This window comes from Mizuhopecten yessoensis, unplaced genomic scaffold (genome assembly GCF_002113885.1).
Source record: "Mizuhopecten yessoensis strain PY_sf001 unplaced genomic scaffold, ASM211388v2 scaffold8377, whole genome shotgun sequence".
Taxonomy (NCBI): Eukaryota; Metazoa; Mollusca; class Bivalvia; order Pectinida; family Pectinidae; genus Mizuhopecten; species Mizuhopecten yessoensis.
The window spans coordinates 121,763-148,463 of NW_018407517.1; the positions used below are offsets into that span (position 1 = coordinate 121,763).

Sequence of the window (26,701 nt, forward strand, 5' to 3'; positions counted from 1 at the left end):
AGAAAATGTAATGGTGTCTTCAGTAGTAACAAATTTATTTCACTCGTGTGGCTAATATGTTGATATTTTTCATTCGTACTGCGCATTCGTGAAAAATATCAAAATATTAGTCACACTCATGAAATATATTTGTTATTACTGAAGACACCATTAAATATCCTCTATAGTTTAAACAGTATTTTATTCAATATATGGCAGTGACAAAATAATACAAAATCAACAAAGAGGATTCGTCAACAAGTACATAAATATATCCACTAAATATTGAACAGTGCCTTTTCTTTAATTCACGGGGCGTATTGAAACAGGTAATTGGTTTGAAGCGATAGATTTTAGTTGTTTTAAACATGTGTACTGATCGTTTTATAGGTAAAGTAATTTTGATAATTTTAATTGATACATTGTATGTTTAAGTAATTTTGATAACTTTTGGAACCAAGGATTTAGTCAGTTTGACTGACGGTCATATACCTCTGCAATTACATTTAACAAACATTTACTCATAGACACTTTCTTTACTGTAAAAAAATGCGGGAAAACACAACCTTTGTAACGCACTGACAAAAAACTTTTTTTTTGTAGTGACGAACCCGCTTGTGGAGAAAAAACGCAGTGTGTGCCCAGCGACGGACGAACTAAGTGACACAGTCCCAGATGAGATTGATGAAAACGACTTGATCCTTACCAGCCGACGTAAACGGGACGAATATTACGACGGCTCAACTCCTAAAGACATAGAAAAACGACGGATTCCCGTCTGCTACGTTAATGAGTGGTACTTCGCATTCAGACACGATTTCTTGCCAAGTATATGCGTCGAAAAAAAGTGTAATTGTGGCTGATAGTTTTAATATTTTGTGCAGTTTTTTTGTAACAATAAGCCACCAAAACGCAAATTGTATTACAATTCTTCGACATGTCTGATCGAGAGTTTGATTTTTTTTCAGATGTAAGCAAATAAACAAATTGCTTGATTAATAATTTAGTTTGTCTAATGTGATAGATTGTGTATTACTGTTGTTAACGGTTTGTTTATGATTATGTTTATACTGTTTTGCACATCCTGCTGATCTGAAATAGACAACAGTAATAGCAGTGTTATGTTACCCGCCTTCTGATCTGTTGGTATGATAGACAACAGTACTAACCGTGTCATGTCACACGTCCTTCTGGTCTGGTGGTATTATAGACATCAGTATTATCAGTGTCATGTCTCCTTCTGATCTGTTAGCATTATCGATAACAGTACTAACCGTGTTATGTCACACGCCCTTCTAATACGTTGGTATTATAGACAGCAGTTTTACCGGTGTCATGTCCCATGTCCTTCTGGTCTGTTAGCATTATCGATAACAGTACTACCAGTGTAATAACACATGTCCTTCTGATCTCTTGGTATTATAGACAGCAGAAGTATGTTGTCTTTTGGTACATCAGTACTACCTGTTTTATGCCCGGCAGGTTCGGGGAAAGAATAGGTCTGCTTGTATCCCGCTGAATGTTGTAAAAGGCGACTATGTGATTCTACCTGCAAATTTAGGGTTTTGCTCTGTGCTGTTTGCTATGAATGCATTGAAGAAAACAAAGTTGAGCTACTCTCATGGCAGACTTAGAATCGCTATAGATTCTCTACGTTCTAGCATTATTTTTTGTTTCCTAGCCCTTTCATTGGCAATGCCTCACTTTTTGACTTTGTGTTAAACGTTTGCCCAAGCGAGGAAGACAATGTGTTCTGTTCCCTTGCCGGGATATGCCAAAGTCCCTTTAATAGTGCATGCATAAAGTTCAGCAGTTCGGGTAATAGCAACAGCTGACTAGCTGACAGAAAACTGAAACCGAACAACAAAATTGGCATGACCAGTTCCTGTTTGAATTCAATGACTGCATCAGTAGTAGGTAACGGTGAGTTCTAAGGGAAAAGCTGGCTATAAATGTGATATATCCTTTTATTCTACATGTGCGTAAATGAGTATGACCTGCTGTATTTAATGCTAAAGTGAAATTGCGCTGATTTATATAAAAATAATCGCATAACGTTTCCTTGAATTATATCAATTAAGTTAAAACGATTACTTACAAGATATATTCCAAATGGTCATGCTTTCGAAAACAGAACTGTCTGTTTCTATGTCAGGGGAACCATTCACAATACAGCCACATCTAACGGTCTGGTCCGGTGTGCACGCATTAATGCCGAGCAACACCATAGTGAAGATCCCAGTTGATCTATACCTGGTATAAAACAGTATATTTCTTTACAGTGTTCCATCCATAAAATATTCGTACCCAATTCGTTGTCTTCTATCACGTCAAACACCGATATCTGAATCTGATCATTGACAGGGATTAGTTCATCAACACAAAGATGGTGATTTAGTATTTAACAATAAATCAATGAATCAATACAATTATTAAAGATACAAGATGTATTACATTTGGTATGAAAATGACGCCCCTGAGATATTTTGATTTCTAGTAATTACAACTAATAAATATCGGACGATGTCGCAATTCACGAACATTTTCTTTGCAGTCATAATTGTATAATTAATGATTTCAATAATAAAGAAAAACAGGAAAGATTATGTCATTCTCAAACACGACAAAGTAAAAACTTCATTGAAACAGACCCAATGCATGAACGAAGAATTAACAGTTGATGTGAGTATAACAAGAGATTCATTAAAAAATAGAAAGGCACATTTTTCCACCAATGACAGAAGACCACATATTTATAATTATGTATGCAGTTTGCTTTAAAAAAAACACCAACGGTAAATTGTTGCCACCAATGCATGAATATGTCTTAAGGGCATTGTGACATTAAAGCCATCGTGCCTTGCTCAAAGCAAAGAAATGTATGTAGATACTTGGAATGAACTTGCAATTATCAATCACGACGGAATGATGCCTTCACCTACTTTTTACAACTAATTAAGTAATAGATAGTAATAAAGATATTATATATAACTTCTTCAACAGTACGAATTTTCAAAATATCAACTTCATATGAAAATAAACTGAGATCAATGGATTGTTTTCGATGTCTTTTCTTTTATTAAGACTAGATTATTTATTACATAATTGATAATATATTATGATATAAGAAAAAATATAGCAAAATATGTAGCATTAGGCGATGGTCAAATGAAGCTGCATTCTTTTTTCTTTCAAACCATTCATTCATTCAAACATTTTTTATTGACATTAATCAGTTAAAGGGATTGGACCTGAGTTCTTAAAACTTACTTGGCCCTCTCCCAAGCTACAAATGTACAAGTCTTAAAATGTCTGTACCAAACAAAGCATATACACTTCGTCCGTATTACTCTTTGACGTTTGGTTGAAATAACAACATTGTTCGCAGTGATTTATATAAAGATATTATTAATGTATATTAAGGTATATTCTACGATTCATGCCCCTCTGATTTTGCGCCGAACTTCAATTATCATTAGCCCATTGTTCACTTTTCCATTGTTATTGTTACATATGCATTTTGCATGCAAAATGCGTTTTTTTTCTTCTATATTTGGCATGTGCGAATCTTTTTTTGTATATTTTGTTGTACAAATAAAGACATTTGGTGAGTTTGCATGCACTTCTGTTTCTTTTGCGCGTTTAATCTTAAGCAATATGTACATTGTACGTATAGACACAATCAGTCGTTTTATAATCACTCGAGTTTATTCCTGAACAGCAATTTGTTTGTTTGATTATAACAAGATACGTGTTTTTTCACCTTGCCCCGAAGACAAAGTAAAAAAAACCAGTAATGTATTTAAATTATTTTCCGTTCTTTGCTCTCTGAATAAACTTGCATTTATAATTATAGATATGTGTACCTCATTCATTGGTGGAAAACTAACATTTACATTCCTATAAATGACCCTCGTACAATTACTGCAACAGTCCATATATATTCCTTTCAACAATGGGTCTGCTGCACGTATGTTTGATATTTTTTACATTTAAATGATATTGTTTGTTAATATATCCGATTCGTGTTTTAAGTAGCTATGCACATTTCATTTTTTACAATTATGTTTGCACAGAAAATGGTAATGATCGTGATAAATTGTTATTCCTGTGTTAAATCCATGAGTGGTTCAAGATAATTTGAATTTTAACTTCATGACTGGGTCAAGATAATTATAGATGTGTCATGTTTAATATGTTTATGAATATATTTACTTATCATTTTATTGTTTTGATCATTTAAATGACGAATGGTTATCTCTGTGGCTATTTACTTATCATTCTTAACAATCTAACAAATGTTGATGTTGATGATGTTTGAAAAGATGAAAGATAATTCCTTTCAATTAAGTTCCATCTGTGTAGTCTTTGGGATATCTGTGTTATTCTATTACCATACAATAGGTACAGGTTGGAGTCCTCCTGGCTGTGTTTCTTAGCACTCAGGCGTGTAAACAACCAAGTTGTGGTTGCATTGTTTCTGATTACACTGAAATCTCAAAGCACAGTTATGTCTACAAACCGATACGATCAGACGAATACCAAACCTTCTTGTAAGTATATGTCTTGCCTTCACTATACATACCTGAAGAATATGGTACAATACCGGTTCTGAAATTGCACATGTGGCAATGCATGATTTTTGTATCAACCCTGTAGCTTAAGTGCCTTTTGATGTTGAATTCAGCTTTGCTATCTACTGATCCGATAAATGGATTGAATAAAAAACCGGTTGCATTAACCAGGCAATTAATCTTCGGTTCGGTTCTAGATAACTTTACATTATTACATTATTAAATTATAATTGTGAGCATGTTTTATAGCCATCCAACCAAGCGTTACTCGCGCTCGGGGATAAATATGTATACACAACAAAATAAATAGACATGCATCAGCGACATCAGGTAAAGACGCATGTGATATAAGCTATTAATTTCACAGGAAGAGACCATTTTAGTCTGTCTATTCGGTCGTAAAGGAAATAAATTTTATATTGTTTGTATTGCATTGCAAAGGATGAATGCAATAATAGGCTATTTTACGACCCGTCACCAAAGAGTATTTATTTTTTTATCATAGTTTTCGGTTAGACTTACATAATTTGCTTGAATTGCTACTTTTGAAAAAAATCTGTTTTGACCCCTTGAGAGATATAAGGTATCAAAGTGGGATGGCGAAATGGCATATGTCCGATATAAGGCCTACAGTTTTTTGTTGTTTTTTTGTTTGTATTAAGAAATACAATTGTATAAACAATTAAAAGGTTGATGATCATATTAATGGAAATATCAACGATAAAGTGGGTAGATAAGAAGAAAATAGGTCCTCGCGACTCATTTTCAATACAGTTGAATTCTGCTATATTTAAGCTTCAATTACTTAATTGTCTAAACTTAATTGATAATCAAGGAATGTACTCAGGAATAAGATTGGGACAGGAAGTCCATTGTATGTATACAGGCAAGGGTCATTTTATTATTATTTTTCTTTTGACTGTTGTTTAGTCCACCTATGCTTTTTTAACTTTTGTATATCAATTTTGTTTCAAAAAAAAAAAAAAAAAAAAAGCCCCCNACAAGGGATTTGACAATTTGGCATACCAATATCAAGGGCTTTCCAGTGCTTAATATAATTATTTGCAGAATCCACTTGCTTCCTTATTTTTGTTATCAATATTGATTCGTTTGATTCCTCTTGAGCGTGCTGCTTCTGCCCTTTTGGGAGAAAGTAAGGCAATTCCGTTTAAATGCCAGTCTCTTGGCAGCAGTTGAGTACATCACGAAACCCTCTGTCTACATTTCATGAAATCAAGACTTTCTGCCTTCCACATCATTGTTAAAATATGCTTAATGATGTTTGTTTGAAGATATTTAGGATATCACTTTTGCGTATGGGACTTTATTTTTCAAATATGACAATACATGTACTTCAGTTTACTAAAAAGCCTGTAGTGATGATGACCTGACCAATAGAGATGCACTCATTCAACTAAAACTCATGTAATTCTGGCAGACCGTTAGAGCAAAGAAATACAATAGGACCTAGCGTTTATAGATATACCTTCTGGGTGTTACACGGATAGCATACGGTGCATTTATTATTCTGTTTTCCATTGATATTGAATGAAGCTGAATGTGTCGATGAGCTTTACGGTACTGGTAACAAAATAATTCCCAGACAAGTCCCTCAATTTCACATTCTGATATGTCGACGATGTGCTGTGTTTAAATAACAAGGAATTTACTGGCCACGCCGATCGTATATTCCCTCCCGAGCTTGAAATCAAGGACATTACAGAATCTTCTACATGTACTTCAGCCGCTTTCAACGATATCCGGTTAAAGCATAACCAAGATGACGACTTGAAGGTCGATGGTTTTTTTATGATTATGTCTTATGGTTTTATTGTCTCTACCAGAAATCTCGGTATGGGGACGAGATATAACTTTGATTTGACCTCAATTAATGTGAGGGGGTGTTGTCACTAAAGTAAAAGACGATTGTAGGCAAGACACCAAAAATCAAACATCTAGTTATCTAATCAGGATATAACTGTTGAGAGATTTGGCAAGGGTACACCGTCGGTTAGAACGATCATATCTGATCGGTGGTCCAGGGTTCGAATTCCTGTTTGGCCTCGGGACAGTTTAAGTGTTAAAATACTGTTATTGGTTTTTTTGTTGGATTATGTACTTCATCTAAAGGTCCGTTTAGTATTGGATTTTATTTTTATTTTATTAAAGATATTGTCATGTCGGTAACAAAACGTTGGTTAATTTGATTGTTCTAGCATTACACGGGAATCATTGAATGGATTTATATACATTGTATTTAGGTGATAAATGATGTCGCGCCGAGAAACGAAGATTTTGAAAAATGACGACCCGGATTCTACAGCACATTAGCTGACGTTTTACAAAGACGGAATTATTCTTCATTACTTTCTGTTTTTGTTCCTACAGTATCAGACTATTTTACTGTTACAGAGGTCGGATGTCGAACGCATTATCGGCACATTGGCTGGCATTCACATACATTAAATCCTTCCCTGGCGACATTGAGCCACCTGAAGAATTGTAAGTGTAATATTCTTACGTGTCATATACAACGGAATTTACTAGAGGAGACACCCTATTGAGCAAACCTTTTGAGACGAAGCAACCAATCCTTTCTTATCCTCACAGAGCATACTATAACCTCAATCATCAAGAATATACATGGTTTATCAAACATTATTTCAATATCACATTACGAGTAACATATTTCATGAGTGCATATCATTACTCTTTCATCAAATAAGTATACTTTCTTTTTCATTTCAGGGGAAATCCAATATGTCCTACCGAACAAAAGCACATTCTTGGATACTTCAAAAACCACGGGTTGACATTGTGTTTGGTTGTTGAACCACATATTCAGAATATTAAAAAGGCTGAATGTTGCGGGTATGTATCTATATTTTGTTTTAAAGTATGGATGTGATGGGTAGGTGTCTCCATCTACAGTCATGTGCTGTTTTTATGATAAGAAGATACCGTTTAGAAGTATTTTGGATGGATATGAATGGTTAGCAAAGGAAATGTACTGTCGTTCCTATGAGTACCAGTTGAAAAAACCTTCTGAAAGAGGGTAACACTGTGATGGGTAGGTGTCTATCTATTACAGTCACTTTTATGTGATGGTCCCACTTTGATGACGTTAAATGATATAAACGAAGTGTTTTTAGTAATTTGATATTTTGTGGAGCAACGTTATTTGATCGTACCGCGGTCGTACATCCTCCACAATTTCATTCACAAAACATCTGTTAACACAAATTAACGTAAATATAAGAAACACAAGTTATCTCTATGTAGTTCTCTTGATGTGGTATACAAATATTGAACTTTTGGCCTTGTTTGATTTATGTTCGATCAAAGAATTAATAAAGCACTGACGGAAAGCGTTGTATTTGTAGTGAGGACCCCCCATGTGGAGAAAACACGCGTTGCGTGGCCAGCGGTTTTGAACAGAGAAAGTACCTTGTCTATTGTGACGCCCTCTATATTGATTACGACGGATGCCTTATCGGAACAGACGAACTATTGGACACACGTCCAAGAAGCTTTGACGACGGCGATTTCATCGATGGCGCTACAATTAAGCGCGACGCAGATGAGACGCACGGCAACCCGACTACTGCAGAGAGGTCTAAACGTTTTTGGGAATGTCCCTCGAATAAGTGGTACTTCGCTTTCAGACACGACTTCCTGTCCACCACATGCACCGCTAAAAAATGTAACTGTGGCTGAAATGTTGTGTGTATCTATAAACGTTGCATTTCCGTCTCGGTAACAATCAAAACCCGCCAATGCTACAGTTATCAAAACATATAACTAAACATAACAAAGAGCCTTTGCAAATTATGTTTTGCAGATTTAAGTAAATGGAAATAAAAAATCGCAGTACATGATTAATATTTAGTTGTTGTTTATCCAATGTGGTAGAATGTGCCTAAAACTATAAACGGTCATTTTACTACCAGTATCATGTCGCAACTCCTTCTGACATGTTGGTATGATAGACAACAGTACAACCAGTGTCATGTCACACGTCCTTCTGATATGTTGGTATTATATACAACAGTACTACCAATGTCATGTTACAAGTCCTTCTGATATGTTTGTATTATCGACAACAGTAATATCAGTGTCATGTAAAACGCCCCTCTGATATGTTAAGTAATATATTATGCTAGTATGCTACAATAATTAAGGTTTTTCAAATAATTAAAATCGGTTGGGTCTAAAAATATATCCTATCCTTCGTATTGTTACCATGACAGCCGATCGCGGCTGTGATTGGATAAAGTGTATGGTAACTTCGCTGTATTTCGAGTACTATTGTTAAACAATATCTAGTTTGGTATCGCAATGTACTTAATACATTTTAACATCAAACTTAACAAAATAAATTGATCTCACGCGTAGAAAATCATCACGAAAAGCCGCAATCTTGTCAGCCGGCGCCGATTACCCTAGAACGATGTCAACAATGTCACGGCCATGAAATGTACACATTGCAAAAATATATTATGTATGAATACAATAATAGATTGCATTCTTGGCCAAAATATTTTCGTCAATGCGTTTTTAAGTATTTTTGCGAGGTAAAGATGTAATACAACCATTTATAGAGCACAATTAAATGTGAAAGTAAATCAATTTCTGTAAGTCATATTTTATACTTGCTTACTTTATAATTTCAATGTCACATTTATAATAATTATTCTGTAACAATGTTAAACTGGCTAACAGGAAATTGAAACCGAACAACAAAGAATCATACCAATTCCTGTTTCACTTCGGCGACTGGATCAGTACATGATAACGGCGATTTCGAGGCAAATCGTAATTCTTGCTACAACTTCTTGTCATGCCATGTGATTCTACTCAGGTTTTACGCATCCGACAAACACTCCATCCTGATGTCACCGTTGCGTATAATCTTCAGAGACATGTTTTAACCTTAATGAAAAAACAAATTTACAATATAAGACTTGAAACATTCAGTCGTACGGTCATTATCCTTGTATGGGCAAATGGACATGATTATACACAACACAAAAACTTAATTAAGGAGTTATTTTAATGAATGGTGAACAAAAATATTGTTTAAGAATATAAATCAGGTGCATAAGTCATTTTCCTATGCATTGCCCTTACAGTTTATATACGTTGTTATTGCATTGTTCAGAGAAATACTACTGCGTCATTTTACTTGGTAAATATCCATATAAATGAAACCGATGAACTATTTTGTGTAATGACATGCACACTCTTAACGTCGAAACAGATTGAAGATAAAAAGGATTGACAACCTATAATGTAAAATGACGTAATATAATTATAAAAGGCGGAAAACATGGATTTCACGAAACCATCAAACTTATTGAATAGACATAAAAGGCAACTGAGTGATATTCTGACAGGGACTGGCTTATATAAAATAGCGTTATGCGCATGACTATTAAATAGCACAGCACAGATATACATGTATATATAGATATTCAGAATAAAAACTGAAAATGGGTATCAAAGAGCTAAACTCCCTGACGGGATTGACATGGATAAGAGACGGATTTCATTCTTACTGTCATTGTCACATATGACTTTTGAATGAATTGCACCTCGAACAAATTTTCAAATAACTTGATATCAAAATGAAAATTTAATAAGTGAGTGCAACACTAATGAGCCAATAAATGACAATTTAAAAATGTTGTTTAGTTATAAAGCACACCATGTAAATCAAGGAGCACAATTGAGCAAAGTCAGAACTTTTAAGACTTTAAGTAATACAAATCTTGGATAATAAATTTGTAATTAACATGAAAATTGTGGTAGGCAATCACATAACAATAATTCAATATCATCAGCTGACTTATGTTTTTATCGAACTTGTTCGAACTCTAACAATGCTCAGCTTTCTTTTGAAATTTTAGTTTAATATATTAATAATTAATCAAGCAGTAAGAGGACACTCAACGGAAGAATGAAGAAGGGTTATAATTGCAATGGTCGGATATTACCGTTATGTCGATGGAATTCATGCCACACAAAAAAACGTAAAAACAGTACGTTTATATTGACTCCAAAACGCACGACATGTATAGGTTACCATGCTCGCTTCACAAGCAAAAACCGCATGAATATATTATGGTAGTCATCTCTACTGGATTTTACAGGATGTTGCTTTTAATGATATATTTTACATAATAAATAAAATATTGAACATTGGTGTTATTGTGACCAAACATACTTTACAAGTGCGATTCACATCAAATTAATACAATGATAGGACAAGATTACATCAAGTGTAGAAGTGGAATATTCCAAATACCAGTATTTTTTTCGCATGATTAAAAACAAATCAATTGACTGCCGGTCAATGTGATAAATATTAATTGTAATACATTACGATCATAACAATGAGCAATATTTGTCAAAACAATGTTATAATGAAGAAGTCTAGATTAGAGTAACATTTTATGTTTTGAACACACATATATTGTTCAATAGTATAGTTAGACACAAACAACTAACCAATGAATAAGATAAGTATACGTTGAACAGAATTTTTACAGTTAATCACATGTGCCAATCTTTCTTTCAAGAACAATTCCCAAAGACATATTACATACAATGGTTTAGTCTCGCCTAGCATATCAACTTACTTGATATCAATGATTTTTAAGCAACATGTAATTTATGGTCTATAGTTCTCAGTTCATTTCAATTTTCATTTCAACAATTTTTATTCATGATATAGTCAGATAATAAAAGTTCGACTAATACATATAACACGATAGGTCAGTCTGGTTCTATTTGTACTGATGTACACGTTCTTGTTCTTTCGCCGAAAATTAAAAAAAACTTTCTACACTTCTCCGATCATATCCCTATAAGTTAACATGTCCAGTAATTTTTAGGGTTTTTGTTTTGTTTTGATTTTTAATTTAGCGTATATTTATACATTATAGCAGTATAAACCCTACCTTACATATGCACGTGTTACAAGTTAGACACCAACATGTGAATCTATGAGCCAAATATGCCTTGTGAAGGAGTATTGTATTAGCCTGAACGACCCGACCCATGTGGAAATTATTTATGTATGTCCACTCGCCTAATGAGTAGGGAATCGAGTATTGTATTCTACTATTATTTGGCCTATGTTCCCTATATCCATGCCGAATCGCCCAAACGTAAGTACCGAAATTTGCATATAAAATTTGCATATGAGGTCAATATGACAAGTCACTCTTGGCCCGGTTATTCAAAACTATCGTTAAGCTAACGATGTCGTTAAATTTAACGAGTCGCTAACCGCTAATTATGCGTTAACGCCTTCGTTAACGCCTGCGTTAAATCTGTTGTTCAAAAGGATTTAACGCACTCGTTAGCTAACGCCAAAAGTTAATCACTTTCACAAACATTTTAACACTTACGACAGTTAGTTTCGCATTTTTTACCACAATGCATTTGGTTTGTCCAACTTCCCCCCTCCCCCACCTTTCCCTCCATTTCCAACATGGCTGGAGTCAGCAACAAGGCGAGGGAAAGGAAACCGAATGTTACCTCATTAGAAAGTGGATTGATCAGTAGCAGGGATGCTGGACATCGTGAGAGGCAGGCACTCTAATGAATTAACGAATACCCAGAAGCAGGACTTCTGGAAGACCTTGACAGAAGAGGTGAATGCCCTGGGGGTAGCCTGCAGGTCAGAAGAAGAGGTAAGAAACCGCTGGCGGAATATGAGTCGCTGTGCGAAAGAAAAGTTTACCAGTAATCGTCTGGAGCGACAGAAGACTGGAGGAGGGCCTCAACCTGCTGCGTTGAGCGTAGCAGAAGAAAAGATTTTTGATGCGATGCAGGACACCACATCATTTATTGGAGTCCCTGGTGGACAGGAGTCTGCTGTTAATCAGCTTGATGGTATGTTTATAATGTTCAAAATTGTCGGAAATTGTCACATAATGTAATGATTAAACACATATATTTTTTGTTTAGTATGTTCTAAATCTCTGAGTAACTTTGCAATCATTTCAGTAAATAGGAAAAGTTCTTTCATCTACTGTACACAATTAATTAGCATGCCAAATACCAAAATCTCCTCCGTTGTTTTCTATGTAACATACAGCATATTTATTTCTTATCATTTCCTCGATCTATAACAATGCTAACTGTGGACATTTTCCTCATAATTTCGTTAAATTTTCCCGACAGTAGATCCTACATCTAGCAGAATAAACACATCCGTAACGGAGGGAGTGATAAACACATCCGTAACGGAGGGAGTGATAAACACATCCGTAACAGATGGATAAGTGCAAAGTTTACAATTTATGTCTAATAAACTGATAAAGTAATTATTTTAATGAAAACAGAAACTTCTAGCTGTTAATAACAGATTTTGGTGTGTTTTTTCACTCGCCACCAGCAATGATCTACTGATATATACAAAACGAATAGTGTTCTCTATTCTATTCAGAACTAAACTGTCGTCTGCTGCCATATTGAAGCGTCTGTGACAACAATAGTCACGTGGTATCGGCCATCGGCCATCGGCATGATAATCATTTCAAAGTAATATGCATTCAAGACAAAATGTTCGAAGGTTAAATTATACCTATCCACTGTATTTGCCAATTTGACCATGTGAGAGTATGTCATTCATGTAAAATGACTTGTCTGTTTAAAGAACATTCTGCATACCATCCACGGGGTAGAGCAGACATTTTAAAGTGCCCCTTATGGCCATGCAAATCATACTCTCAACAACGAAAACAGTTTATTGTATTCATACGTAACGTCTGCAGACTTTTTCCTGTTACACAGGCATAACTAAATTTAAAAGATGTGTTTATGTTGATGTATGATAAGGTAAGATAGTCATATGAGTAATAGATATAATGTTATTTTTTAGAGACTAGAGCTATAGTCTGTTTCATATTTACACTCCCTTGTACATTTTGTAAGAGTTATCTTTCTTTGTGCCAGAACAGTTGATAACAGCAGTGCAACAAGAATAGAGAGGTCCTGGGATGAAGCCATCAGGATGACTACAGAACAGCCTCCTTGTCAGTTGTTTGCTGATGATGCATAGGACGTTGCAGCAACACCAGAGGCAGCAGCATCATCTGCATCATCACAAGGACAAAAAAGGTAAATGAATCTAGCTGCTAGAATATAATGCATCTGTTGTAAAAATGAATATTCAACTTCAGTGAGCATTTATACACAAACATAATTGTATATAACTCATACGTGCAATCCTTTGTGTACAAACTTTGATTAGTATATTACATGGATCATTTTTCTTAAACATTGTCTTGACTGACTTGTTCCTTATTTGCAATTTTGAGTATTGTATATAACTTTGATGCGAAATTGGGCATGCAGTATATATATTTGTCAATCAGTATTCTGACCTTATATATGATAATTGGCCAATATAACCATACATATGAAATAAAATATTTCTCCTGAAATTCTACCTTGATTGGTAAAGTGATATGTGAAATGTTAGAATGCCACGGACAAAAACATTAAATAATTATCATGCATTTGCATATATTTACATGTAGGTATTTACCTTTATATTCCATAGGTTACATGTACATTTAAAGATTATAATTAAAATGTAACTGCATCTTTTTGATCACTTTCAACCTTTGAGGATTAAACTTTAAATGGTGTGTCTCTTAAATTGTGTTTTTCTATTTTATGTAAGTAATTTTTGCTAAGAATTTGGCATTAGCATAAGTGTGTGTTAAATTCAGTTTTACATTCCATTTATCACAGATGCCGAACAAAAGAGGTGCAGGCTACAGACAGGCAGAAGAGGAAAAAAACTGCTGAAGATGTGTATACAATTCAGCATGCCTACTTTGAGAGGGAGATGGTGAAGACCGTTCTACAGATCACCCTTTTAAAGAAAAGTCTAGAAAATTTTGTAGGTCAGCAAGACACTGTCAGCCTTCTAGCTGCTTTGTCTCATTAGCTGAATATTGTTACATAGTAATGATACAAAACAGACAGAATGCTGTCAATCTTGTCTGATCATTGTAGTTATCCCTTGCTCAGCATTCGTTAAAATTATCAACTTTTGAAATTTTTCAATGTAATATTGATGTCTTTTAGATCTGATATTTGGCTGATAGGTTCCTAGAATGAAGCCTGACAAAGTATGTGAAAAGAAATGACCTTGACCCATATTCTAGGTCATAGGGTTAAATCTGTTAAAACCTTTAAACAACTTCTTCTGCATGCCCAAGAGGCCTAGGATAATGATATTTGGCCAATAGCATGCTAAGATAAAGGGCTACCAAGTTTGTTCAAACAAATGACCTTCGCCCATTTTCAAGGTCACAGGGGACAAATATGTTTAAATCTTTAAATGACTTTTTCTGAATATTCAAAAGTTCCAGGTTAATGATATTTGGCCAGACGCATGCTGGGTCGGAAGGCTATAAACTCTGTTCAACTTAATGTCCTTGTTCGACTTTCAAGGTCACAGGCGTCATATGTTTAAATCATTAAACAAATTCCAATGTATCGAACACAGATATTTTGTAACTGTACCTGTATATATTAGTCCACTTTAAAAATTGTAAGTGTGAGAATAATACAAGGTGAGCGATTCAGGCCCATTGGGCCTCTTGTAATAAGAGTATATATAATATCATGATTTATCTGTTGAGCGAGGGATATCTATGACAAAATTTTCTTTTAGCCATTTCCCTTTCAAAGTAGGCATAGATATATGCCTCAATTTTGTCTCCTATCATTAGTTTTCAAATAAAATTTCAAATGATTTTACATATCTTTATGGTATATCTATTTACTACATATCCATATTTGACATTATCCAAATTTTAACCATATGACCATTTTCATATCCTAGTCGACCCATATCAGCCCACGAGCTACTTGCCCATTGGGCTGATATTGGAGTCTCTGGCTGGTACACAGTAGGATATGAAAATGATCATATGATAACCTCTAAATATCTTATTCTGGTGGTAAATATGCGCCTTGATAGTCCTCCACCTGTTCCCAGGGAGAAATATATAGGGATGCTATCCGTCGTTCTGTTCGAAAGGTTAATATGTGACAAATCTTCTATACTTTTTCACCAGATTTCAGAAAATTCATAAAACTAAGAGATCAGCAAAGGTTTGTTGTACTACCAATGGAGACCTTATTGAGGCTAATATTTATAACTATTTAATTGACTTAATTCATGTATATAAATTTGTTGAAAATGGTATTGTGAAAGATTATTTGAATGTATGTAAATTATGTTTATACTTATTAGCCCACCATCATTACAGTATGGGCAGTTCAAATCTCTTTTTGTTTATGGTATGGATGTCCATCCTTAAATTCTTTCAATCAGTTTAAAGTTTTTGGACAAGATTTAGGTTAAAGTTGGATCACCACCATCAATAGGCTGTTGACTATTTTACAATGTCTGGTCATATCTTTTCTTTAGAAATGTACAACATGATGAGGTACAGCAAAACTTCCTTATATTGCCCCATTTGCTGTTCTCTTTCTTAACTTTAATAATTTTCAAGGACCTCCGATTGACCCTTTAATTTTGTTTAATATTGTTTTTTGTCGGAGATGTATTTAGACTTCGTTCCCTTACATATGTACGTATACAAGCTACACTTTTTGTTCTTACCTCTGACTTCTAACACGATTTCTTCCTTGACTCCTTTATATCTGCTGCCTTTTTATCTCACTTACATTACCTTACCCTCTATCCCTTCTTTTCACGATGCCGATTGCATTCTGATAGATGCCCATTACTTAATGTGCTTTTTGTATTTTGTACACGAAAATTGGTAATTCTCTGGAAGCATATAGGGTATTCATCGGAAGGTTCCATGGTAGTAACTACTCGTTCATCATTTCCTCCAAAATCACACTGGTTTTTTTTTATTGTTCAATTTGTCATATCTGTCTTGATGGACAATATTGTGACATGTTCCAATGCCTCCTTTACTTGTGTGAATTATGCGCTACTTGCATCGGGATTCTACAGTATCGACTTTCCGTTTCTACTTATTATTTTACTTCTTAGTGGAGATATTGAAAGTAACCCCGGTCCTTACAATGTTAGTCATTTCGATTTAAATCTATTGCAATTAAATGTTAGAAGCATAAGGAATACATTTTAGTTTCTTGACACTATTATAAGTGACTTTGATATCCTGTGCTTCACAGAGACACACCTAGATGACTCTGTTGAAGATGAGTCTCTAACTATTCCCGGTTACTCTTTATTGATGCGTAAAGATAGTGCAATGGGACGTCCGTGGGGAGAGCCTGCCCAGCGTCGGTAGCTGTAAGTGATCGTATAGTAATTTTGGTATTCCCCAAAACTACCGACAAACTGACCGGCGGCAATCCCCAAGAACGTCCCGCTGCGTCCGTCTGTACAGTCAGACTCAGGTCCGTCAGATGTGGAGGAGTATCCGAGTTATAAACCAATCAACACCTTGTTTCAAAGTTAACTGATTTTTATTTAATATCACCCGACTAAGCTAGCCGTTAAAACATGGCAAACAATACGTACATTAATAACAGTATACAGTATAAATGACAGAACAAAACCTACAGTGTGTAGAAAAGAATGTATGTTAAGTAAACTTATAAATATCAGCCCCCACGCGGTAAAATAAGGCCTATAGGTAATATTGACAGTGAAAACCAGCCCCTCCCGGAACACTGATATACGTTCAACTAACCAGCCCTAACGTTCCTTAGCGTGGTCGCACTGTTTTCAGCGCCTCAGTAGCACTGTTTTCAGCGCCTCGGTGGAGGGGTTTTCCCCTCCTGGTATAACCGGGTTTCCGGCCACGCAAGTCCCCGATTTTACTCGTGCATCGCCTTTTATACCCCAGTCTCCTGGTCCTATGTACCATACCGGACACCCATTCTGATTGGCTTGATATATGACGTATGCGCAGTGAGCCCAGAACCCCTTCCGTTAACTCCCCAACATCCGGTCGTCTCAAAAGTAAACACCCATGTAAACAAATAGACTGCATCAATGGTATCCGCTACATACGCCGACAGAATAGCCGTACTGAATCTTTAGTTACACTAGGATGGCAACAAAGGGATACACATGGAAAGCAGTAAAACAAACACTTAGGCTAGAATTCTGTTTTCCCACATTCCTCCCCCCTTAAGTTCAAAGTGTTATTTTACACAAAAAATACCTTTGTCTAATCAACGCTACCCTATCACCCGGGGAGACTCTAGTAATATACACTAGCCTATGCGTATACATATAAATATATATAGGAAACTTCAAACCTTGCAATAAACAACTCTCTTACTAACACTAGAATACATATAAGGGGAAGGCAATTACTGACCTCCTTATAGGTAGAAAAGACACAAAAAAAACCTGATAAAAATACATCAAACCTGGTCAACTACAAACAAAATAATTGTCTTAAATATACAAAAATAGGAGGACATACATATAACTGGTAATACAATTCCTGAAAGAGAATACATACAATAACATGTAAAATCAGCATAACTTCCTATAAAACTAGACTGAATAAAGTTTGTTCACTAAAATATCACTGTAAGTTGGCAAAGTTATTGAAAATGAAAGCATAACGCTTAACACATTGGCAAGTTCAAAACACATGCATAAAGCTTAATCCCGTGAGTCTGTAAACATCAAAAGCAGTCTGTCTAGCTGGTGGCATGAATCCTCCTGGTATGGTTCCGCGGTCTGGAGCGTAAGGAGCTCCCAAGCCCGTCGGCTATCTGTTCCTGGATGGACCATCGCAACGGCACTCTTCTTATGAACATTTTTGGGACAGTGTAACACTGGTAACAGTTCCTGGAGAACCTCACCCATGTTCACAGCAGGTCATAGCTTAACTGTTGTACAGGCCAACCAGTGTTAGGCAGCGTACCTTAACACTATTCTACCCTTCTGCTTTATTAAAGTGACTCTCTTTAAATTGTTGAACCCCACTTCTTTACAAACATAAAACACATTGTAATTAGGAAGTATAGGTTATATCCCTTAGGCTATCACATAACTGTACTAACAGTCCTAAGAAAATCACTTCCATGATATCGAAGTACTAATCAGCATAATCTGGTTGCCGTTTTGTATATATAGGATGTAGATAGATTCGACTGGTCACAGTCAACGTTGCTATCTGGGATAATTCAGTCCTGACGACAAGTAACAGTCGTTCTCACTGTTTTCAGTACCCCTACCAATGTCCTGTATTTTATCTAAACTAAAATCTAGACACTCTACGTTTGTGCTTATTTATAGTATAGACTCCCACTAGTTAGTTTTAAAAATCAACAACCTATGTACAACTAATTTTACACTTCATGTAACTTCCCAGTCAGCCTGGTACAGTTCATGAGGAGTCTACATAGCATACCCGTACCACCTGTATAGTTACGGAGGATACCAAACCCTGGGTCTACCTATAGCTACTCTATCTGTTTGACAATGTCCCTTCCTATCTAGTATCAACATCAGTGTCGAACACAAGCATTCGCGTTAAGCAACACTATCTACTAGTATTGTATAGTGTAACGGATCAGACATAACGGTACCAATTATAATCAACGCTATCTGTCCTGTCAAAAGCATGACTATCATTAGTTTTATCGTAGCAAGGCTAGTGTCCTCACGTGAACACCTTCCAAATAACGAGACAACATTCAAGTCATTGTCTCGCCCCAAAGGTTGACTATTATCTATCTGAATTTCAAAGTTGTTTGGGAGTTTATTCACAGGATGCTCACCTAACTCTGTGTATTTTAAACTCTCAACATTAGTTACCGTATCCACAGTACTAATTACCGCATACGTCTCTGTACAAACACTTACTGGTGGTGTTATGTCAAGAACAGAGAGTACTACCTTACATGTATCACTTTATGTATCTTTCTGCTTAACTGAACTTTTCCCTGAGAGGTTACTAAGATTTCGTTTTAAAGCTGGATTTCACTCTCGTATTTCACTAAGAAATCCATCCCTAGTAAACCTGATAGGTTATCTACAGCTGCCACTATAAGGTTTGTTTAAACTTATATGATCCCATTTCAAACACTAAAGGAATACATCCCTTAACATCGAGTTGGTTTCCATTCGCTGTTGTGAGATTTGGTCCTAATCCCTGCAGCGACTGTTGGTCTAATCCCAATTTTACAAACTTCCTATAGGAGAGAACAGAAACAGGAGACCCAGTATGTACCAGCATCCTACAAGTTACATTGTGCACCTGCACATCTGTATACAGATAACCTATTCCTGAAGATACATTATGTGAACTAAGTCGAACCTGGCCCGACACCTTCTCTTTCTTTTCTATTCCCCTGGAGTTTTCTCCCCTTTGTCCAACTCTATTTTAGGCCTAGATATATACATATTATGTGTATTGTATCCTGATAGACTGGCATCTCGGCCGCAACCCCAGCCTTCTTTAGTTTTCCGACCTACTTAGTTTTTCTTCTAAGCGCCTTAAATTACTAAGTCTGGTACAGTCCCTCATATAATGACCCTCTTCTTACAGAACAAACAAGCCCACGTTTTGTCTGAAGTCCTGTTTTTACTATCTTTCCTTCCTGCTTAATGTTCGGATAACTATTTGTCTAGTAGCTTACTTATTTGCTCTATTGTTAATATCTGACTCCCTTTACTATCAGATTCGTTTATGGAACAGACTTTTTCAGAGGTTTCCACAGGTTTCTGTGGACTACTCCCTGCTACAGCCTCGTACTCTACAGCGGAGGAAATAGCCTTCTCTAGTGTTTTAGGATGACTAAACGGGACTTTCTTTTTCATTTAAAAGTTATTCAGACCGTTTATGAACTGATCTATTACTTGACACTGTAGGTAATGATAGGGTAAATCTGGATAGGCTAGTAACGCCATACGTAAAGAATACCCAAAGTCTGAAGCTGACTCGCCTTTACTCTGCTTTTGTCCCATAAATGTACACCTATGTGCCACAGCCATTTCCTTAGGATTGAATCTCTGAGTGAGACATTGTCTAATTGAGTTATAATCAGATAACTGCCCCTTAAACTCATACTTAGTTGTTGGGCTTTGTCTGTGTCGGTCAAGCATTCCAGGCAGCTACCTGTTTTTGTCTTCTATGCACCCTCAATCCTGACAAATTTTTATTAGATAGAACTTTATGCTCTGAGGAGTGTTAGTAATCTGTCCATCTAACTCCCTGTGGCTATCATTGATACTTGAATTTTGTGGGATGGTGTGTGAGGCAGGTGCTGCTCCCGACACCTTACGTCTGACCTGTCTCCTATTTTTATGTCTAACCAACTGTGGTTCATTATCATCAGTATTCCCCTCATACTGTTCTGACTTTTCCCTCTCAGTACCATAAACTGTCTGTTTAATCGTGGGTTTAACATCCTCCCCTTTTCCTTCTGACTTAACTCTCATAGTTTTAGAGGTAAAAAGTACAGCAGACTGTCTTAACCTTCTTTTTACTAACACCCTTTTTATTTCATCCTCTGTTTTTTTCATCTTCCTCTGTTTCTGAACTGGGTGGGGATTCTAAGATAACTACCTCCCTACTACCCATACCTTTACGATTAGGAAACGATATGATATCTTGACTGAGGATAAATGGCTTTATATCTTTTTCTGGCGCCCCCTTTGGTGTTAGTAGGGGTATAATACCGGTAACTGATGGTAAAAGTTGCTAAATCGAGGTCATAGGGTCAGTCCCTCATCCCTCACTGGTCCCTCACTGATCCATCCCGTCAGGGAAGGATTTACTAAAATAGCTACAACAGTCCGTTCTTAAAATAAACAAGTCACAACAGGTGATACCTTTTAAGCAAGACAAACATGTTCAAGGTGAGGGCGACATTGTGTATATATACCAGGCAGACATTTGAAACCGCCACTATTGGCTTAAGAGATCATCAATCGGATAGCCACGGACAACCTCACACTGACAAGTATATCACACATTTAATAACAGGAGACTATTTTAACTGTCAGTGAGTTTACAGTGTGTTTGTGCCTTAATACACTAACACGTCAGATATTACGACAGATTGTATCGGTCATACTTCATATCACAAACGACCAATACATCAGTCTATGATGAAATGTGAGGATCATTTCAACATATTTTATTGACATAGAAGAATGTTACACTGTCAAAAGGATTGGACAACAGGCTTATAGCCTATATAAGTCCTCTCCATTGATGGTAGGTATATGGACATAATGGATTGAATTTATAATAATAAGATTTTGCTTACTGTCAAAAATTAACATTTGTAAATCTAATTAGATATTTACATAATTAAGAGGTTATTATATAAAATATGGTGTGGGTGGGGGAAGGGGGATAACTCCCATAGAATAGTGTATTAATTAGATTTGGTCTGCAATATACAATGTAGGTAAAATATATATATATATATTGGTTATAGACCGCATATACATGTAGTATACAAGCTTTAATATCAGATTGAAGACCGCACAGTCCTTGTGTTACGTTTAGGTCTTCAACTGAACACTGTACAGGATCCATAGTAAATATTATTGCGGTATAATTCACAGTAATGCATTTGAGTACATATATGGAAAAATTGCAGATCTAAAGTATGTACACTAAAAATTAAAGATATAAGTAGTATGGGAGAATATAAAAGGAAAGCATAACAATATCACGATAACCAGCCAGAGATGCACTCCTGTACGAATGGATGTTGTTTTTATAAATAAGTGTTATTATCTACAAATATATATACATGTGTATATATATTAACTCAAAATGTGTCAAGTTGCCTGGTATTATACTCGATATTCAACAAATCTTTTAGTTTTAACTATATATTTTAGGATAGAGCTAAGAATTTCCATATTTACACCTTCGTTACATGTTTGACAGCCATATAGTAAGTTGGTGAGATGAAAATGGTTATGGTTTCCAATAAGTTCAAGTTCATTTTTTAGTAATGCTCTTTGGACTGAAAACAGAGGACAGTGAAGAAAAAAATGTGAGACAGTTTCATGGTTTAAATCACAAGAACACACAGGATTATCTTTTAAATGATCAATATATAGGTCAAAATTTAAGTTGCTACATCCATTTCTAAGTTGACAAAGTATGATATTACCCTTCCTTGATCCTTTATTTTTGAATACATTTGAAACGCTCACATCTTCCTCTTCACTGATATTTGACATGTTTATAAGTTTCTTAAAAATGTTAAGGGAGGTTGCTTGTACTGTAGTAGGTGAGAGTTTATTAAACTCGCGGAGCATTGAAGGAAAAAAACTATGATAGTAGTTGTTTGATCTACAGAGTGGAGGGCTAAATATTCTATTTCTACGCAATGAATGTATATTTGCTTCATTATTGTTAATAAAAGGGATGATTGATTCTTGCAAGTATAAAGGTGCATGGCCATGTAGTATTTTGTACATTAATATCAATTGATGATTTTTCCGACGAATTTCTAATGGTTCCCACCCTAATTCCCTATAAAGTAAGTGATGTGATGTTCCTCTTCTCAGCCCTGTTATAATTCTTGCTGCTTCCAGGTGGATAGATTCTAGTAAATTTTTTAGTTGGGTTGTACAATTATTCCAAATTACATCAGCATATTCAAGTAAAGGTCTTATGAATGCAAAATATATTTTTATAAGAGTTTCTCTGCTAAGTTTATATTTCAAACAGCGTAGTATATTTATTCTAGTATATGCTTTTTCATAAATAGTTTGTATATGGGATTCCCAGGTACCATTTTCATTAAGAGTTACACCTAAGTGTTTATGAGTGGATTCATTAGAAATTACATCATTTTGAAATAAAATTGGTGGTAAAGCAACTTCTTTTTTCCTGGAGAATAATACAGATTTTGTTTTTGTTGGATTGAAATTTACATCCCATAGTTTAGCCCATTCACTAATATGTTTTAAATCATCTGTAAGAAGTTGTGCAGACTGATCAGGATTGTTATCAACAATGACATATAGAGAGGTATCATCAGCAAAGAGTTTTACTTTACTTGAAACAAGATCAGTAATGTCATTTATATATAATAAAAATAATAATGGACCCAGAACTGATCCCTGGGGGACTCCTGCATTAACAGTTAAGTATGGGGAATAGAAACCTTCAGTACTTACTCGTTGATTCCTGTCAGAAAGGTAATTATGGATCCAAGATAATAATTTACCTTTGATTCCATAATTACTTAATTTTTTAACAAGACCTGTATGCCAAACCCTATCAAAGGCCTTGCTTATATCACAAAATACAAACCTAACTTCTTTACCTGTGTCTAAATTTTTTGATATTTCATGATAAATAGATAATAGTTGGTTTACAGTGGAGTCACCTGGTCTAAAGCCGGACTGATTGTTCGATAAAATGTTATTTGATATAAGATAGTTGTATAGGTATTTAAATAAAATCTTTTCAATAAGTTTACAAATACAAGAGGTAATAGAAATTGGTCTATAGTTAGCAGTATTACTCCTAGAGCCACTGCCTTTGAAAATAGCATTAACATTGGTCATTTTCCAGGAATTTGGCAGAAGACTAGAGTCTAAAGTTTTGTTAAATAATAGTTTAAGTGGCAGAATAAGAGATGGTGTTAACTTTTTAACAACTTTAGGAACTAAGCCATCAGGTCCAGATGGGTTTTTTTCATTCATGTTTTCTAACTGATCTTTGACATCCTGACTAGTTATTTGAATATTTGATATGGAGTAAGGAAGTTCCACAATTACATCATCAGGAAGTTCAAGGTTGTTAGATGAAGATGAGATAGAAGTGAAGTATTTATTTAGACAGGCAGCTTTTTCACTCGGGTGATAAAAAAAATTCACCATTTGATTCCAGGGGGGGAATAGTGGATGACTTATTGTTAAATTTTAAAATGGTTTTAGCTATTTTCCACCATTTATCAGGGGGTATATTTTTATCATCAAGAGAATTTTGAAGTTTAACAATGAAATTAGATTTTGCTTCTCGAATAAGGCTGATTACTTCATTCCTAATTATTCTAAAGCGCGTCCAGTGATCGGGATTATTGGTTACTTTTGCCTTTTTATGAATTCTATTTCTTTGCCTCATTTTAGTTCTGATATTATGGTTCATCCAAGATTTATCATTTGGTCTTACTGTAATAGTTTTACATGGCGTATATCTTTCCATCTGCTCGGTGATTGCATTATTTATGATGATACTAAATTCATTCGAATCGGATTGGTTAGCTAGTTGTTGCCAATCCATATTTAGTAGATATTCATTCATTTGATTAAAATCAGCAGCGTCATATTGCCAGATTTTCTTTATATAAGAGTTTTGCTTAAATACACAATATGATATACTAATATGTACTGAGGATCGATTACAAACGTTCCAAAACTGGCCCCAACAAATACATCAGACTCCAAACGAACTCGCCCGTAACGTATTTCTTTTATTAAGGACATAGCGATAAAGTCACCTGTTTCATCGTTGTAGTGGTTTACGGTCAGATTTATTTAGAGTAGTAATTTGTCGGTCCCCAAATTTTTGTGCGGTGACGGTGTGGAAGATGCGAATCACTACTTCTTTACATGTTCAAATTTTGTTATTCAAAGTCGTGTCTTATTTTATACATTGCGCGATTTAAATATAGATAGTTAAATCGGTACAGACGTTTTTAAATACAACAAAGCGTTTTGGTACTACCTATACGAACCTTTTACAATCGGCATCGATTCTGCTCCCTCTCGACTTCCTTTCCCGTCTTTCATCTACTTTCTCTTCCAATCCCCCTTTACTTTTTGTGATAAAGGTGATTTAGACAAAAAATACATATACCTTATTATTATTTTGTAAATTTATCTCTGTGTACATAGTACGTCACGTGATTTAAATGTAATTCATATGCTGTATTCGTGGAGAAGAGCTTGTAAGTTGTTAGAACTTGTCTCTCATCCATTTGTCTGTTTCGACTATAAAATATGTTTAAATCACATATAACAAGTGTCCCCTTATAAGCTTGAATTTCACATCAGCAAATAGGGGTTGGTGGATGCTCTTATACAATGGCTTTACTGGCTCCTCATAATGAAATCATCTTCTTTTCTGAAGAAAATGCTCATGATATATCAATCAATTTTCAAAATATTTATGAAGTCGATATATGAAAAATAAAATAAAAATGTAAAACAATATAGCACATATTTGACCGTCTAGAGAAAAAGCAAGTTTACAGGACGGTGTTAGATGAAATTAAAGATGATAAATATAGAAAATAAACAAATTATAGAGCATAAATCATCGAACAGATTCAAAATTGACCGACAAGAAAAAATGAAATTTATAGGACAAATATGTCTTGCCAATTATTTTTTTTTTTTTTTTTGCATTATAATGTGATAGTGATTGCTTATCGTTCAGAAGTCACAGTACATTTGTATATTCCCAGATAACCGTTTCTTGATTAATTAATCAGTTTTGTGTTTAATTCATGGTGTTGAAATTAAAACAACACGATAAAGAAATACAATCAATTATGAAATAGACCATTTAAGACAAATTTTGATTTAGCATATATATTTATTCATTTTGAACAGAGAGGTATATACTACTATGGCTTTATATGTCTCTGTTTTGAATAAGAAGATTTACAATGATGAGTTATGGCCGCCGTCACTTGTCTTTCGGAAAAACCTCCAACGTTATAGCAATGAAATCGATGACCTACCGACAGGCAGTTTCTAATCTCTGTAGTATTATGCGTCTCTCCCTAGCTTGATCAAAGGAATAGTGACACGTTTATACGACAAGTGAAGTTAACTTACCGGTACCTCTTAGGTCTAACCAGAGCCGATCTGAGGGAGGCATGATTAAAAGCCTTAGATGTGCCCGCCAGAGATTACCAACATTTTACACTGTTTCAAATATTGCATTAACGGTTATTGGTTATTGAAAAAAATATCCTCAGCACCACTTGTTGGGAATGGCATATAACGTTATATGAGACGTATATACTAAACTTACATAACGATAGCGGTTTGTTCGATTAGCAAGGTGTCTTGTAGGATTTTGTATTGTATCAGAAACATATAAAGCCATGTAGTATATATGTCTCTGATTGTACGCCTAATGTATATATATATT

General features: G+C 35.1%; 1 protein-coding gene across 1 annotated transcript; it reads left to right on the top strand.

The window, feature by feature from the left end:
• Window positions 1-3,864: 3,864 nt before the first annotated feature.
• LOC110455774 lies at window positions 3,865-8,431 on the top strand. Its single transcript, XM_021506134.1, has 5 exons — window positions 3,865-3,949; window positions 4,384-4,532; window positions 6,966-7,055; window positions 7,302-7,424; window positions 7,937-8,431. Exons 1-5 carry the CDS (start codon window positions 3,935-3,937, stop codon window positions 8,268-8,270), a joined length of 711 nt encoding a protein of 236 aa, XP_021361809.1. The 5' UTR covers window positions 3,865-3,934; the 3' UTR covers window positions 8,271-8,431.
• Window positions 8,432-26,701: the final 18,270 nt, after the last annotated feature.

Coding starts and splice junctions, on each gene's coding strand:
- LOC110455774 (XM_021506134.1), top strand. Junction 4,533..6,965: donor GACGAATACCAAACCTTCTT/GTAAGTATATGT, acceptor TTACTGTTACAG/AGGTCGGATGTCGAACGCAT. Junction 7,056..7,301: donor ATTGAGCCACCTGAAGAATT/GTAAGTGTAATA, acceptor TTTTCATTTCAG/GGGAAATCCAATATGTCCTA.